We start from the raw sequence: 16,116 nt of genomic DNA, 5'->3' as shown, positions 1-16,116 counted from the left end.
TGCCTTTACCTGTGAGCCAGATACCATGCTAGCAATGCCAAAACACTTAACCCAAAAGCTACACAGCTAGCACGCCACTGTGAAGAACGTGCTCGAGAACCCGCGGTGAGGCAGACACTTGGGGATGACAGGAGGATCTCTGTATGAGTTCAAGACTAGCCTGGTCTACACAATGAGTTCCAAGCCATCCAGGGCTACACAGTGAGACCCTGTCACAAAACAACACACACACACACAATAGCGCTATCATTTTGACATAAAAATTTCACCTCCTCCCCAAAATGTATTTTTCCTAGACTAAATAATATACAATCTCAGTGATCCACTGCATTTAAGAAATTATTTATTTAGTAAACTCCTTTGATGGGCTGCCCACAGGTCAGGAATCTACTAGCTGGGGTAACTAGTATATCTGTATATCTATTTTCCCTTTTCTTCTTTTTAATCCACAGGGTCATGTAGCCCAGGCTAGCCTTGAAATCATTATATAGCCAAGAATGACAGTGACCTCCTGATCCCCCTGCCTCCACTTCCCAAGGGCCGAGATCACATACCACCATACCTAGCCAGATATACTTCTAGAGTAAGATCCGAGGATCGAGCCAGCAGACACCGACAGTGCCCATCAGTTGGTTCAAGCCCGCTGCAGTACTTCAGTGTACTGGCCCACAAGGACCTCTGCACTCCACGAGGAACCCTCGTGGGCCTTGGGTGTTTAGCACCCTTAGGTGCCAGACAGGATTTACAGAGGTACTGTACGCTTGTTTCGCCAAGAGAGGTAAAAGCTTATGTTACACTATGGAATTACTTACAGTAAACTATTTTACACCAAACAAATATATCTTGTATTTCTAAATCAAAAGCATTTGATTTTTATCCAACTCATATTCTGACATTTACATGAAAGAAAGCGAGAGACAGTGACACCCTAGGACATTAGTGTCCTATTAGCAATGACCGTGACACTATGCCAGGGACACAACATTTGCACGTCGGCGTATGGGATGAAGCAGCACTTTGCCATGTTCCTGAGGCTTAGCAGCTCTAAGAATAGGTACGTTTTAGAAGCCATGGATGCAATCGTCCCACTCACCTTACATCCACCTCTCCTCCGACGTGCATGAGAAAAGAGCCATCCGGTTGCTTTAGGGAGTACAAGTACTGAAGGAGCTTCTCTCTGAGAACAGGGAGAGGGCAGAAAGGGCAATGGTCAGTATCAAACAGCAGTGGACCCTCCTGGAGCCTCCCCACTGCAGCCCACAGCATCACCTGTTAATGACGTTGTAGGCTTCCTCCGTGCCAATGATGCATAGCGCGTTGACAGCTGCATACGTGGGTGCGAGGTGTGGGTACTGACCAGGGCCCCCTCCAAAGCCACCGTCTGGACTCTGACACAGCTCCAAGAACTGACACACGCTAGATGCATGACCAAGGGGGAAACAAAGTTAGACAGCATTAATTTCCCAACACCAAATCCCTTTCGGATTCCAACCTTTCCTTATGCATTCTCCTACCTTTAAAGGGGTGAACATCCCCCCTTGCCACTTGATTACAATCCCCCAAAAGACTTAACTCTCCACCTGGCTTCCGTCAGTTTTGTGCACACTCCCGAGTCTTCTGTTTAAGCATCTGACTTGCCATAGAGCAAACACCTCAAAGCTGGGGGGGGGGGGAATCTTTGGCAGCCTGGTGCTGAGTTTCATGCTTCCTGACCAAACCTTTCTCCTAAGTTTCAGTAACCTGTCACCTGGGTCTGGAGCAGTAGTCTCCTCCAAGGGCCCTTGGATTCTGCCCCAGCTCAGGGCGTAACTGCTGCTCACCATGCTAGTCACAGGTCTAGATGCATTACTAGACCTCAGCCCACAAGCACCTTTCTCACCTGAGCCCTCTCAGACAACGTCCTTCTGTTCCCACCACCAGCAAGGGGCGGGTTTTCAGTGCAGCCCGCTCCACTGTTGGGAGGATGGGAGAGCAGAAAGCTCAAGACAGCACTGCTCGGGGTCTGGTGTGAAACGCTAACACCTGTAGGATCGTAGGATCGTAGGATCGTAGGATCGTAGGATCGTAGGATCACAGGATCATAGGATCACAGGATCATAGGATCGCTCAGTTGAGAACTTGGTCCCCCAGCTGCTGGTGTTGCTTGTGGAGGAGGCAGACCCTCACAGGAAGCTAGGACTCGGGTAGATCTAGAACAAGGCCTACTTCCTGTGCACTCTCTTCTGAGTGTACACGCAAAGCCAGCTTCCTGCCCCTGCACTGTATGTTCCCTGCTATGGTGAACTCCGTACCCCTGTGGCTGTAAACAACCCACTTTCACTTTCACCTGTAAATTGATTTTTCTTCTCTTCTTTCATTTTATGTTTGCCACTCGGGCATCTTGTTTATATCTATAACAACCCTAGGAAAAGGACCACAGGGTTTTCCCGTCTTGTGTGCTTTTGTCTTGCTTCTTTGTGGCCCATGATGCCATCTGAGGTGACGAATACAATGGAACTGAATTGACAGGATTGTCTGGCCGATTTCCTAGGTCTTTGAATCGCACATCAAACCTGGGCTGGTTGCCCCACACTTGTTGAACCTGGTTGTGAGGTTACAATGATTTCCCATTTCTGACAACAGCTATGGAGCACGGCCTGATAAGGGCCCAGGGTTTGTCTCTTCAGCACTGTTGATGTTTTGAGAGCATCAGCAGGACATTCCTGAGCACCATTACAGCACTGGAGGAAAAGCAGCGGCTGAAAGAGCTTTACCGGGGCATTTTATCACTGTGAAAAGGTAACTAAGGCTGACTCACAGCCGGAGGAGACATCTCCAGCCCTGAATCTTTCCTGCTAACCTACAGAGGCTCCAGTTCCCTCACAGAGAGAACCTGTCCCTGAGGGTCTGCTGCTGGGCATGGCATCAGGTGAAATTAGGAGCCTTTACTCGCACAGGGCTTTCCACAGCTTTCAGGAAAGACCGTTCCAGGAAGGACCGAGTTAGGAAGGCCAAGTATAGCATCTCTCCTTCCCCACAACTCAGGTCACAACCTTCTCATCAGGGAGAGCCTCTACCCAGGAGACCTCCTGGCGAGTCTCTGTCCTTCTAGTGGTCAAGGCCTTCTTTCTGGGCTGTTTTATCTCATTTATTATTTGTTTTCTTTTCTTCCTTTCTTTCCTTTTTTTAAAATGAGAAACAGTTTATTCTGAGCCAAAAATGAATGACGAGAAGCATGGCTTCAGTTGTCCTAAAGGATATGTTCCAACACAGAAGTAGTTACATAAAAACTTTACAGTCTGCTTGTCAATTAATTTTTGGAAGTTAGCACACAGCGTGCTGGTTTGGTCATGGCATCTGAGCTTATGCATCTGAGACTGTTCCAATCCATCCTCTCCCGCTACTCTCCCTCCCGTCTGCCTGCGTTCCTCCCTTCACCCAGACAGCACCCCTTCTGTTTTAGTCATGTGCTCCATTATTAACTTTCCCTTTCCCTTTCCCTTTCCCTTTCCCTTTCACGATCTTCCTTCCTTCGGATGACCTTTCTGGTTTTATGACTTACACACGTACATAAATACAGGCATTATGTCTATTTTAACCTGTTAGTGCTTCCCGAGACATAAAGGCTGATTCCCACAGAGGCATATGTTCATTTCTCCTTCCCCACAGCACATCTTCTGGAGACAAGTTCTCGTGTGTCCCAGGCTACCTCCAGCTTGCTATGGAGCTGAGCCTGACCTTGAAGTTCTGACACCTCTCTCCCCTCACACTTGGGCCCCCCCGCCTGTCCACCTTCACCCCTGAAGTACTCAGATGACAGATGTGGTTCATGAGGTGCTCTAACCACTAAGATTCATCACCAGGCCTCTGTTTTGTGGTCTGCTTTGTTTGTTTTTTGAGGCAGGGTCTCTCTCTACAGTTCACTGTGGCCATGCCCTCAGCAATCGGTTGGCTGCAGTCTCCCGTGAGCCATGATTACTGGCGTGATCGTCACACTGTTACTTTTGAGTTCAGATTTCGTTATGTAGACAGGTACGGCAACAGACTGGCTGTTTCAGTTTTCAGAGGATAAGACAATTCTTTTTGTTCTCCTTATAACTAAAATCTTATTGTAGGTAACACAAGGATTGAAACTAGAGTTTATAGTCAGAAAAGTAAACAATTCTAGAGTATATTTTTGAGAAAATTTTTTGTGAGTGGAATTTGCTCCTTTTATATCCAAGCCGTGGCCAATTCTTACAGAATATCCAGAAATAAGTAGTTAATAACAATTCCTAACAAAGGCAAGCCAGCGACTGGAAGCTTTCTATACGTAAGAATGAAGGGTTTTAACTGAAATAAAGCTCATCAGAAGGACTAGAGAGGTGGCACAGTAGTTTAGGCAAGGCATGTGCTGCTCCTGCAGAGGACCTGGGTTCAATCCCCAGCGCCCACACTGCTGCTTATAACCATCTGTCACCCCAGTTCCAGGGGATCCGATGCCTCTTCTGGCTTCAGACACAGGATATGGACATGCAAGACATACAAGAAACTCATACACTTAAAATATATATGTACTGCATAAACATACAAGAGACTCATACACATAAAAATAAATCTAACCTCAACATCACAAAACGCTTTTTCTTTTCTTGGTCTTTTGAGAGAGAGGACCATTATGCAGCCCAGTCTAACCTCCATCTTAGAATCCTAATTTCTCCAAGTGCTGGAATTACTCATGTGTTCCACTGTACCTAGCTGCTATAAATTTGAGGCTAGCCTGAACTGTGTAGGAAGTTCAGACTAGCCTGAGCTATAAGACCTTCAAAACAAAATTAAAAGAAAAACCAAAAACAGTCACCTAGTATCTGTTTCCTCCCCAGCTCATAAGGTAGAGTACTGCAATGAAAGGTAACACCCCTGACCCAGTAGCCTGAAGTCCGGAATGAGTGGGGATCTGAATGTTCCAGACACCTTGCTGTCCTGGCTCAGTGCCAACATTCCTCAGCTCACTGTTGTGAGGTTGAATGAGGAAACTGGAGGTGGGGCTTCCCTTGTGCCTCACCCCTCCACACCACAGAACATTCTGATCCTCAGGCTATCCAACTTGCAACTCAAGGAACACACAACAAACTCGAGTGACAAGCTGTCATTAGCAGATTTCTTAGCAACTTTGAAAAACCAAAATATTAACATACTCTGACCTATCAGAAAGGGGAGAGACACTTAAAGACCAAAAATTCATCAATAATAAAAAATAGCAACCAGAAAGCTTTGAGTAAACACCAAAACTGACCCTTTATGAAAAGCAAGGTTTCACAAAAGCATTCGTTCTGATATGCCACAGGCACAAGGGGGTCAGACGCAGATGCAGATCAAGGTTACATGGGGTAGCGGAGAGCTCTGCATCCCAGCACACACATCTGTTTGGTCTGTTGCTACATATTGTATGTAATGCCAAGTGCGGCCCCCAAGACATGGTTGCCCCCAACACAGAGCATCTGCACAGAGACCCAAGTGATGCTATCTGACCTTCCCCTCAAGTTATTTCTGATTGGTGAATAAAGATGCCTACAGCCTATAGCTGGGCAGAATTGAGGTGGGCAGGGCTTGGTGTCCCTGGGCTTGCCTAGGTCAAAGAGACAGAAGGTGGAGAGGAGGAAGACACCGGGGTTAGGAGTCAAGGAAGCACAGCCATGAGGGCTGCCAGCTGGGAGTTAAGAGCTGCCCAGATGAAACATAACTCAGGCTTACGGATAGGAAATAGATTTTAATAACATAAAGGACAGATATCTGCCCAGCTTTAGTGCTATAAAGGTCTTTCTTTATTCCAGGAACTGAATGGTCAAAGGTGGGGTAGAAGTTCCAGGAATATTTTCTACACACATCAATGACCAGAACAGTGGAAAACTCTCTCGTAGATGAAGGATTTTCAAACCCAAACCGCATGGACCGTTACCGGTGGCTCAGATGGCTCGCACAATGCTGTGCACCACCCATCTTTGCTGCGCCATTAAAATTACTTCAGAGAATATTTACAAAAAAGAACCAAAAACCCAACAACTAACACATGTCTAGTACCACTTAAATGTGAGTCGTGGAGGGCAGAGGCAGGTGGCTGGTTTCTTAATTCTCCACATGACTCCAATGCTCACCCAAAGCCCATTCCTTCTTAGGCTTAAATGTGTACGGTCACCTGTGGATCTTTGGTTTCGTCTTGTTTGGTCGATGTGTTGGTTTTGTGTTTTGTTTCGTTTTGTTTTAAAACAGGTCTTACCATGTAACTCCAGATGGCCTCTGTTCACTATATGGTCCAGGCTAGCCTTGAACTCACAGAGATCAGCCTGCCTCTGCCCTCTGGGTGCCGGAATTAATGGTGTGCACTACCATGTCCACTTTAGTTTTGTTTAAAGGGTGTATAGCCCAGGCTGGCCTACAACTCACTACATGGGCCAAATTAGCCTTGAGCTTGAAGCAATCCTCCTGCTTCAGACTCCTAAGTACTGAGCCCCCACATTCGGCTGACTGTTCTGACAGGTCCTGGGGTAACAACGATACTGCTGACCTGAGAACCACCTTGTGAAGATCAATGAAAATTACCTGTCCTGTCCAACAGGCTACCTTAATCACCAGGGGGCAACTTAAATCTTAACTCAAACTAATTAAAATAGAAAATTTAGTTCCTCAGTCTAACAAGCCACCTTCCCAGTGCTCAGTGACTATGTTTAGCTAGTGGTGATGATACTGGGTCACACATAAGCCACAGAATCCCCCCATCACTGTGGGACATTCTACTGAATACTGCTTCTCTGACATTCAACCACTACTAAACTTCTGAGAGAATCAAGTTCAAGGGAAGAGTATTTTGGCCTTAGTTTTTAAATTCAATTTCATTTAAGTTTAAGTAAGTGAGTATATGGTGTCCACCAGACATTTATCAGAGCTTAACAACTTAACACTTGTTACAGTTGAAGTGGTGGGTGTGTGTGATGTCCACCAGACGTGTGGAAGGCAGAGGACATCTCTGTGCACTTGGTTCTCCCAACTTCACAGGGGTGCAAGGGGTCAGACTCAGGTCATCAGGCTTCTGTGCTAACCGCCTTTACTCGCTGAGCCACCGCACTGACCCTATTGGTCTCAAATTGGTCTCCCTGGACTTCCTGTAACGGTTTGACTAATCTAAACTCAGAACAAAGGTGTTGCCAATGAGAACAACGAAGGATTAAAAAATACGTATATAATGTGAGCCAAGCAGGAAAATAAATCAGAACCCAGTAAGAATAAAACAAATGAAGTAGGCACAACTAACAAACAGTACACTGGGGGTCAATGCTGGGGGAGGGGAACCACGTAAATACAAGCTCTGAGGGCAGACAGGACTGCGCCCACAGCGGGGGCACTGGTGACTAGGGCATGCCTTAGGGATAATCATCAAGTGTTCCTGTTAAAGATGTCAGCACAGCACCCCTAAGAACTGCACCTGGCCCTACCCTCATTTTTCCAACCAAGAGAAAGTTCAGATTATACTGGTAAAAATAGCTAACATTTTAAAAACCAAATACTAAAGCTGGAAAGGGAACAAACTATTAAAAGGATAAAATTATGGACAGACACAGTGAAGAGGATGCCCTGCTACTCTCTTCTTAGTTCAAACTCTAGTAAATAACAAAAAGCAGGGCTTGTCTGTAGTAAGAACAGCTTAGATTGGACTTTAAAAACATTTCTGGGGCTGGAGAGATGGCTGAGCAGTTACGAGCGCTGACTGTTCTTCTAGAGGACCCTGGTTCAATTCCCACACCCACATGGCAGCTCACAACTATCTGTAACTGGTTCCAGAGGACCTGATACTCTCACAGGATTGCAAGCAGAATACCAACACACATAAAAATAAATAAACCTTAAGAAAAAAAATGTCTGCTCTTGGGATGTGTGCTGTGGTGTGGTGGTAGCAAGCACAAAGGCCGGGGTACAATTTCCAGCACAGTAACAACAACAACAAACAAACAATAAAGCAAAACAAAACCAGCACCAGAACAGGTTACCACAGAGACTTCAGGCCTAGAACGAGTTTCAAGGAAGACTGCAGTTTGGAAGGTAAGACAGTCACTCGTGAACAGAATGGCTTAGGAGGAGGAGCTTCTGGGTGGATAGCTGGCTTCTCCTCAGAGCTTATTCTACAAAACAGCTGTATCTCACAGTAACTCAGGGGCACAGCCTCAGCTAGGTGGAGCCCAATCATGAACAGAGGCCAGAGCTACCCACAGTCTTTGCTAAGCGCATCCAGACAGCAGCTGTTTGGAAAGCACGGTGAAGTTTTAGAATTTTTATGTAGAACAGGGGTTCTCCACATTGGCACAACTGTCACAGTCAGTTTTGTTTTGAGACTTAAAAGATAATTAGCTTCCTTGGTCTGTGCCCATTAGATGCCAGTAGAACCTGGCCCAGAAAAGTTCCCAGACTATCGGATATGATGTCTTCACTGAAAGGATGGGGCTGGGGTTGCAGCTCACCTGGTGGAGTGCTTGCTTAGCAGATAAAGCTCTCTAGCAGCATATAAAAATGACGTGGCGGCCATGCCTGTAATCCTCACATTTCAAAGGTAAAGGGAGATAGATTAGAAGTTCAGGTCATTCTTGCAGAATAGTGTCTCTTGTAGCCCAGGTTGGCCAAGGATAACATTAAATTTCTGATCCTTCTGCACACATCTGCTCAGGATTAGGATTACAGATATGCACCACCACATCCAGTTTATGCAACACTGGATTGAACCAGGGCTTTCTGCATGCTAGGCAAGCACTCTATCATAGAACTACATCCTGGACTTAAAAACCTCGGTTTAACAGTGCAACAGAGTCCCTGTGGGTCTCACTTTGCTCTGTGTGGTTCATTAAAGTAGGTGTTAGTAGCTGAGCATGGGAATCATATTAAAGTAGTTCCTTCAATGCCAAGCCAATCAAGTGTCTGCTCCAAAACACGTACTCATTCATTCGTTTTACGTAAGCACACATTTAATTTTATGTGTAATCTCTTAGGAGATTCCCACCTCTGACTTTATTTTCCTTGAGGCACCTGCAATAATAAAGGCTGGTGACCTTGCTGGCCTCCTCAGCCATGGCAGAAAGTTAACAAAAGTGATTCTGTCCACTAGAGGGAACCCGATGCATGTTATTTCCTAAACAAATAAGCTGGAGAGAGAACCAAATAGGAAAAGACGACAAACCAATGTGCAGTGTAGGCTGTGTGTGACACCAGGATGTGGGCGGGGAAAAGCCCAAACCCCAGAGCTGGAGCCCCACCTGCAAGGTCACCTGGGGAAACAGACCACATTTCAAAGTGGTCCCTTTCCTTGTATAAGATAAATGAAAGGGGCTGCAAATCTGAGAGGGGAGAGACACAAGAGGGTGAGGAAAGGGAAGGGGAAATGGTGTAATTACATTTTAATTTTAAAAACTTAAGAATTATTTCAAAAAATAAAAAATTTAAACTAAAAAACCCCACAAGGCTCTACATCTTCAACTGCAAGTCCTGATAGCATATGGATTGTGACTGTCATTTCTCTTGAGGTTCTGGTTGTGACCCTTGGCCTTTAATGGCTAAGTTATCTCTCTGGCCCTGATTTTTATTTTCCTAAAAATAATTTTTAAAATGCATATTTCAAGCACATGTCTTTGATCTCAGCTCTTGGGGGGGACAGAGAAGGTGGGCCTATCTATCTCTATGAGTTCACGGCCAGCTTGCTCTACTGAATGAGCTCTAGGACAGCCAGTACAACAGAGACCCTGTCTACAAACAAACAAACAAATAAATGGATGTCTTTTGAGATGTAGGGAATTGATATTGAGCACAACAGTGAACAAAAGGATAAGCCTAAAAATAAAACAGATAAATGGAGACATCATCCTAGTCCAGGCAGTCTGAAAAGCAATCCTTACGTTTTTATAAAAACCAGTACAATGTCTCCAGAGCTAACAAAAATCGTTATCTCTTCCCAGTCGGCACTCCCAGGTCCTGGCCACAGCACTATGTGGACTGTCAATTAACTACTGCTTAGGACAAAACCAAAGGGAGCACAGTGCAGGGAAGCCTAAGGCACTTAAAAGTTCATTAAATTGAGGCCACCAAGAAAGTTCAGGGTGTAAAAGCACTTGGCACACAGACTGACAGTGAAAAGCTGGATATAAGGATTCAAACCCACCATCCCAGCACTCCTACATGGAGCTGGGAGGTGGGCATGGGCTCACTAGGAGCTCCTGAGCCAACCAGCCTGGAGTACGCTGAGCCTCAGAAGCTGTCTGAACACCTACTAAAAGCTGTCTTCTGGCTTCCGCATGTACACCGTGGTACACGCATGCCCACACCAGTGATGTGTACATCGTACAACACACATACAACAAAAGTAACAAGATGAAAAAAATACATACGTTAAGATGTCTGGGGGGTGGTAAGTGCACTTGCTGTGTGAGACCTGGGTGTGGGAACACATGTCTGTCTGTCTGTCTGTCTGTCTGTCTGTCTGCCTGCCTGCATGCATATCTCTCTCTCTCTCTCTCTCTCTCTCTCTCTCTCTCTCTCTCTCTCTCTCACACACACACACACACACACACACACACACACACACACACACACACACACACATTTTCTCTCTCTCTCTCCTTCATTAAATCAAGCCATGGGCTACAATCTAATGGTAGGACACTTACCCAGCATGCATAAGGCCCTAGACTCATTCTCATATTGAGAAGCAGAAACTGGACTTTAAAGATCATTAAAGCAACTCAGGTATGGTAGCTTAGGCCTGAAATCCCAGCACTGAGAAGTGAAGCAGGATGTCATGAGTTTGAGGCTAGCCTGGGCTACACAGTGAATTTCTGTCTACAAAGTAAGATCTGTCTCCAAAACTGGTGATAAACTAAAAAATAAAGACCAGGTTTATCAAATCAATGCTCAGAAGAACCATGAATTAAATATCTTCTTGGCCATTGATTATTAAAATGGTTCTTGAAATTGAGACAAATTGACTATTTTCAAAATACCCACTTTTGGGGTGGAAAGGACAATAAGATCTCACTATGTAGCTTTGGTTAGCCTGAACTTCCTATGTAGACCAGGCTAGCCTTGAACTTAGAGATCCACCTAGCTGATTAAAGGTGTTTACCACCATGCCCAGCTACTTTAAGTAAAATTTAAAGCATCCCTTTGTACTGACGCTGTTCACTGTGGCAAGCCCTTTGAAGAGGCCTCTCCTCCCATCTAGAACTCTCCTCTACCACGTGTGCCCAGGGTCAGACTCAGGCCGTTGGACTTCAGGGCAGGTGCCTGAGGAGCCATCTCACGGCCCCTCTTCCCATCTGACACTGACTTCCTCAGATCAGTGGCCCTGGAAAAGAACTTCTGTGCAACCTAGGAAAACAGAAGAAACTGCTGATGAGCTCCCGCTGAGGAGCCCCCATCCTTTCTGCACCCCACACGTTCTGTGTCCTCTCTCAGGCCTCCATGGGTCTTTCACAAACTCCTCCTTCCCACCCCTTCTCTCATAGCATACATCCTGACAGTGTAGGCATTGGTGGGGGGCTTCCCCAACAACCCTCAGCCCCCAACTGGTATTTCAAAAACACCCAGGCCTTTATTTTGACAATTAAATTCCTGTCACTGCAGAAACTGCGTCCAGCTCTATTTCCAGAGCTGGAAGCAAGCAGGCTTGTTGTAATGTCTGGATTATTTATAAAAACAATGCATATTTCCCTCTGCCACAGAAATATGAATTCTAAGGGTTAACAACTTAATTCTTTATTATCTTCTCCATCCACATTCATCACAAGATACCCTTCCCAGGAAGGCAAGAATGAGAGGTTATTGTTAAGAGAGAATGAATGAGACAATGTAAGTTCTGTTCTTTTGACCTGACAATGTGACCAAGGCAGGGACTCTGGGACTGGAAGGGGTCTACAGCAAGCCTTCCCGAGTCTTGGCATAGCTGCTGCCTTCTGATGTAGAAAAACAAACCTGGTTCAGGGAGCTTGCATCCCACCCTCCACCCCCCACACCCCCTCACTTCCCACCCCCACCCCCACCCGGGGTATGAGGGATTGGAGGCACACAGACAAGAAGACATGCTCTCCATAAACCCCTTAGGTTCAATTCCTGACGTCCTTTCCTATTGCTGGTATTTCCAAGGTTGGCAGCATGGTCGGTTTTGGTGTTCGTTTTTCTTAAGATACAACCGGTGATGAGCACGATTATCAGTGCTGCCTGCACCAGCAGTGTGGGATACACTAAGCTGCTTACGTGTCTTGTCATCAGTCCAAGGTCAGTGAGACTGTGATCTCACATGGCCCTGGTACCCAAGGCAGTTACCCATCTAGTCCTGTGGAGAGCTGGCCTGTTGCCAGCCCTTACACCTCCACAGCGGTATTTAAGGGAGGGAAGAGTGTTTTGATTCAGAGTGGTATATGCTTTCCATAGTGTTTCATCACAAGTGATGGTGAGGACTTGTTCTCAAAGATCAAAGCCAGAGCACATGGGAGGCAGGTTGGTCAATGTGAGTTTGAGGTCAGCTTGATTTATAGAGTGAGTTCAAAGCAGCTAGGGCTACACAGAGACCTTGTGTGAGTAAACTGGGTTTTTGGTTGGTTGGTTTTGGGTTTTTTGTTTGTTTGTTTGGTTGGTTGGTTGGTTGGTTTTGTTCTGTTTTGTTAAGACAAGGGTTCTCTATGTAGCCCTGGAGGGGCTCAGGCTGGCCTTGAGCTCACAAAAATCTACCTCCAAGAGCTGGGATTAAAAGGCCTGTACTACCACCATCTGTAGAGACCTTGTCTTAAAACTATAGAGGAGGGGGGAAAGAGAAAGGGGGGAGAGAGACAGAGAGGGGGGGGGAAGCGCTTGAGCAAGCATAGACCTCCTCTAGAAGTTCAAAGAGTTGTTCTACCCACCAGCTTACAGCAGGGTTTCTGAGTGGAGGCGTTTCCGGAAGTTGCTAGAGGTCAGGGGAAGGGCAAGGGTTTCTTTATAACTCCTTTCCCTCCCCATTTACATCAAATAAAACAAATAAAAAATAATTTCAAATCCAGGATGTGATTCCAGAGGACACCCCAGGTTCCCCAAAGCCAGAACTCACTCTGTAGCCACTATTTGGGGGATGGGTTCGTCGAGGAGCTCCAAGCTGTGCAGGATCCAGTAGCAGAGCCAGGGGCGGCTGGCATCCAGACACTGAGAGGGACCAGGAGAAAACACACCCTTTATTCAATCGGTCCAAGATCCTGTGACAAGGCTACATCTGTCTTAGTTCCTGAAGCCTAGAGGGGAGGAGGAGGAGGCTCCCTAGCTTTGGACAACACTCAGCAATGAAGGGTGCTTTCATCTGTGACAAAGGGACAGCAGGGAACAGAAGGGAACCCTTCTTAAGACTCTAAAGTCCCTTCTGCAGAAAACTTACACACAGGGATGTTAACTGCTGCTGGTTTCCCTGTGCAGACAAGGAAACACAGCCCCTCACTAGGGCATTTCCTGAATTCACTCTCATTTACAGACTTAGCAAGTGTTTGGTATCTACTTGTCCCAAACATTAGACATGGGGGGGGGCATGGCAATGTCTGGGGGGGGGTGATTCTGAGTCTTGGGGTGCTGGGCATGTAGAATACTGACTGGCGTGACTATCTTAAAGAAAGAGGCAGTAGACATTAAGTTACCCATTGTCTTTCTGGAACAAGGTAATGTGGACATAATGCCTGTTAGGTGTTAGGTGTTGAGGACCTGGAGGAGGAAGAGTGTGTCTGGAGACTGGGCAAAGGCTTCTGAAGGTGACGTGTGCACAGACCTTGATCCTAATTCAAGTCAAACATGGCTTCTGAGCATCCCGAGCTCCACAGGGAGGGCAGGTGGTGCCAGTCACAGGTCTATACATTTAACGTATCTAAACAACGTCTAGGGAGACTGACTTTCTCTGGGTTATAAAAGAAGTAAATGCCAGACTTGGGGTGTGGGCTGTGTTACTCAGATTACCTATGATAAATTTGGAAAACCACTATACATACATACACACACACACACACACACACACACACACACACACACACACACCCAAATCTAGAACTCTGAAATAAAAGCCAATTAAAGGCAGAGGTATCCCTTGTAAAGGGAGGCAGGGGGATGGGAGCTCTGCAGGTCACAGCCTTTTCTACCTGCACCAAGGCTCTTAGGTTCTTCCATGAATCTCATGGCTCTTAGAATCATGCTTTAAGATTCACTCTGTGTTTAGTGCCCTCCAGGATTCAAGTCCTGGTCCTCTGGCCAAGACAAACACTGGATCAGCTTATAGGGTCGAGGTGTGGGGACAAGGTAACTGACTTTTATCTATATGTAAAGGGAGTCTGGAGAAAGCTTGTGATCATATGATGAAGGAGGGCCCTAGCCCATCTAGAAAGTTCCAATAGTTCTAGTGGTCTAGGGGCTGACAAAGCTGGAAGAGATTTTGTTTTGTTTTGTTTTGGTTTGGTTTGTTTTGTTTTGGTTTGTTTTGGTTTGTTTTTTTGAGACTGTTTCTTTGTGTAGCCCTAGCTGTCCTGGCACTTGCTCTGTAGACCAGGCTGGCCTCAACCTCACAGAGATTCGCCCTCCTCTCTCCTGCTGAGGGCTGGGACTAAAGGTGTGTGCCACTGCCTCTTAGCTGGAGAAGACTTCATTTGGCCCCTTTCATAAGTAGTGTCATTTCTGAAGCAGCAGCCTGGTTCCTGCCAGAGCCACGGGCACAGTGCGCGCAGCTGCAACAGGTGAAACCAGCAGCCTTTGTGTTCAGACAGGAACAGCACCCAGTGCTTGACAGGAAGTTCCCAGGTAACGGTTACCTCATAGGCATCTGTCAGTTGTCGAAGGCCTCTTTTCAGATAATGGAAGTGCTTCTCCCTTTGCAGAACGAGCCTGGAAAGACAAAGAGCCTGTAAGCCCTTCTAAAAGCTCACACACGCACACGCACATTCTTACACACACCTGTTAGCACACTGTGCACAGTCGCTAAGTGGATACCTGGTAACTTCAGTATATACAAAAAGCAACTACACCAGGGAAAAGAGGCTCGCGCTGAGTTCTCTGGCTGCCTGCACACTGTTCCGGCAAATGTTCTGAGAGGAAACACCTTGTGATGGAGGTGTCTGCTCTGCACTGGGCACAAGATGCTTGGTACTGACAGTCTACCCAGAGAGCTTTACCAGGACCTAGGGACTGCAAGCAATCTAATGGGCTGATCCAGGACCGGTCAAGCTGTGAACATCCTCGCTCAGAACCTTGCTGCTTCCGCCTACCCAGCTTCAGTCATTTCTTCTCAGACCACTTGTCTGAGATCTGTACTTTGTCCCCTGCCCACCCCTTAGCTGTGCATCTGTTACTCTGGCCCCAAAATTCCACCTCCCACCCGCTGACCCACAGCCTGGCCAGAAGATGCTTTTTGTATTCCACGGGCTAGGCACACCCGTGGCACTGGGGTCAGCAATACCAGCTTTAAGATGGAATGCGGCCCATAGCCACCTGCAAGGGCGAAGAGAGGCGGGGCTTCCTGCTTAGTGTTGAAAGATGGCCTGTGTGGTTATGGGAGAAGGCAAAGCTGAAAGAATGTCAAGACGTTCACTGAGCCTGCTGACTACAGGGAAAACGGGGAGGAGAAGCACTCTCTTCTAGGGAGTCAATAAACAATGGTTTCCAGAGCTCCCACTGCTCTGTGCTCAGAACACGATCACTAATGTGGTCTCTATCTCAGAAGAACCTTCCAAGGCAGGAATAGAAATGCTGTCTCAAAAGGAAAGCAATGGTGGTGGTACCCACCTGTTGTAGTCCTAGCACTCAGAAGGCAGGAGGACCACAAGCTCAAGGGCAGCCTACATAATGAAATGAGTGCCTCCTCAGGAAAAAAAAAATCACAAGCTGTTAAGAGACAGTGGGGTCTCTGAGCATGAAGGACTGTCCATTAAGTCACTGAGGGGATGTAATGCCTTCCTCAAATGAGTAGGTGGTTTTCACGAATCCCATGTTACAAAGCGAGGGAATTCCTCCCTCTGCCTCTTCCCCAGGCACCCGCTGGCCTTCTGCCCTGCGCTGAAACAGCAAAGGTCCTCGCAGGAAGCTTCCCAGTCTCCAGAGTCATTAACCAAAATAAGCTTTAATCAGATACAT

The 16,116-nt window shown here is 46.6% G+C and overlaps 1 protein-coding gene across 2 annotated transcripts in view; it reads right to left on the bottom strand.

The window, feature by feature from the left end:
* Positions 1 to 16,116, bottom strand: part of Fntb (farnesyltransferase, CAAX box, beta) — an 85,285-nt gene that overhangs the window by 39,786 nt on the left and 29,383 nt on the right. For both annotated transcript variants that reach the window (XM_032907975.1, XM_032907974.1), the window contains exons 3-6: positions 14,799 to 14,871; positions 13,073 to 13,164; positions 1,270 to 1,416; positions 1,094 to 1,177 (exon numbers count right to left, since the gene is read on the bottom strand). In XM_032907975.1, coding sequence (XP_032763866.1) covers positions 1,094 to 1,177; positions 1,270 to 1,416; positions 13,073 to 13,164; positions 14,799 to 14,871 — 396 coding nt within the window. The remainder of the gene's footprint in view (positions 1 to 1,093; positions 1,178 to 1,269; positions 1,417 to 13,072; positions 13,165 to 14,798; positions 14,872 to 16,116) is intronic.

Source organism: Rattus rattus, chromosome 7, assembly GCF_011064425.1.
Source record: "Rattus rattus isolate New Zealand chromosome 7, Rrattus_CSIRO_v1, whole genome shotgun sequence".
In the NCBI taxonomy this organism is placed as follows: domain Eukaryota; kingdom Metazoa; phylum Chordata; class Mammalia; order Rodentia; family Muridae; genus Rattus; species Rattus rattus.
Note: the sequence above shows the minus strand (reverse complement) of the source record. Positions and strands in the feature narration are given on the sequence as shown.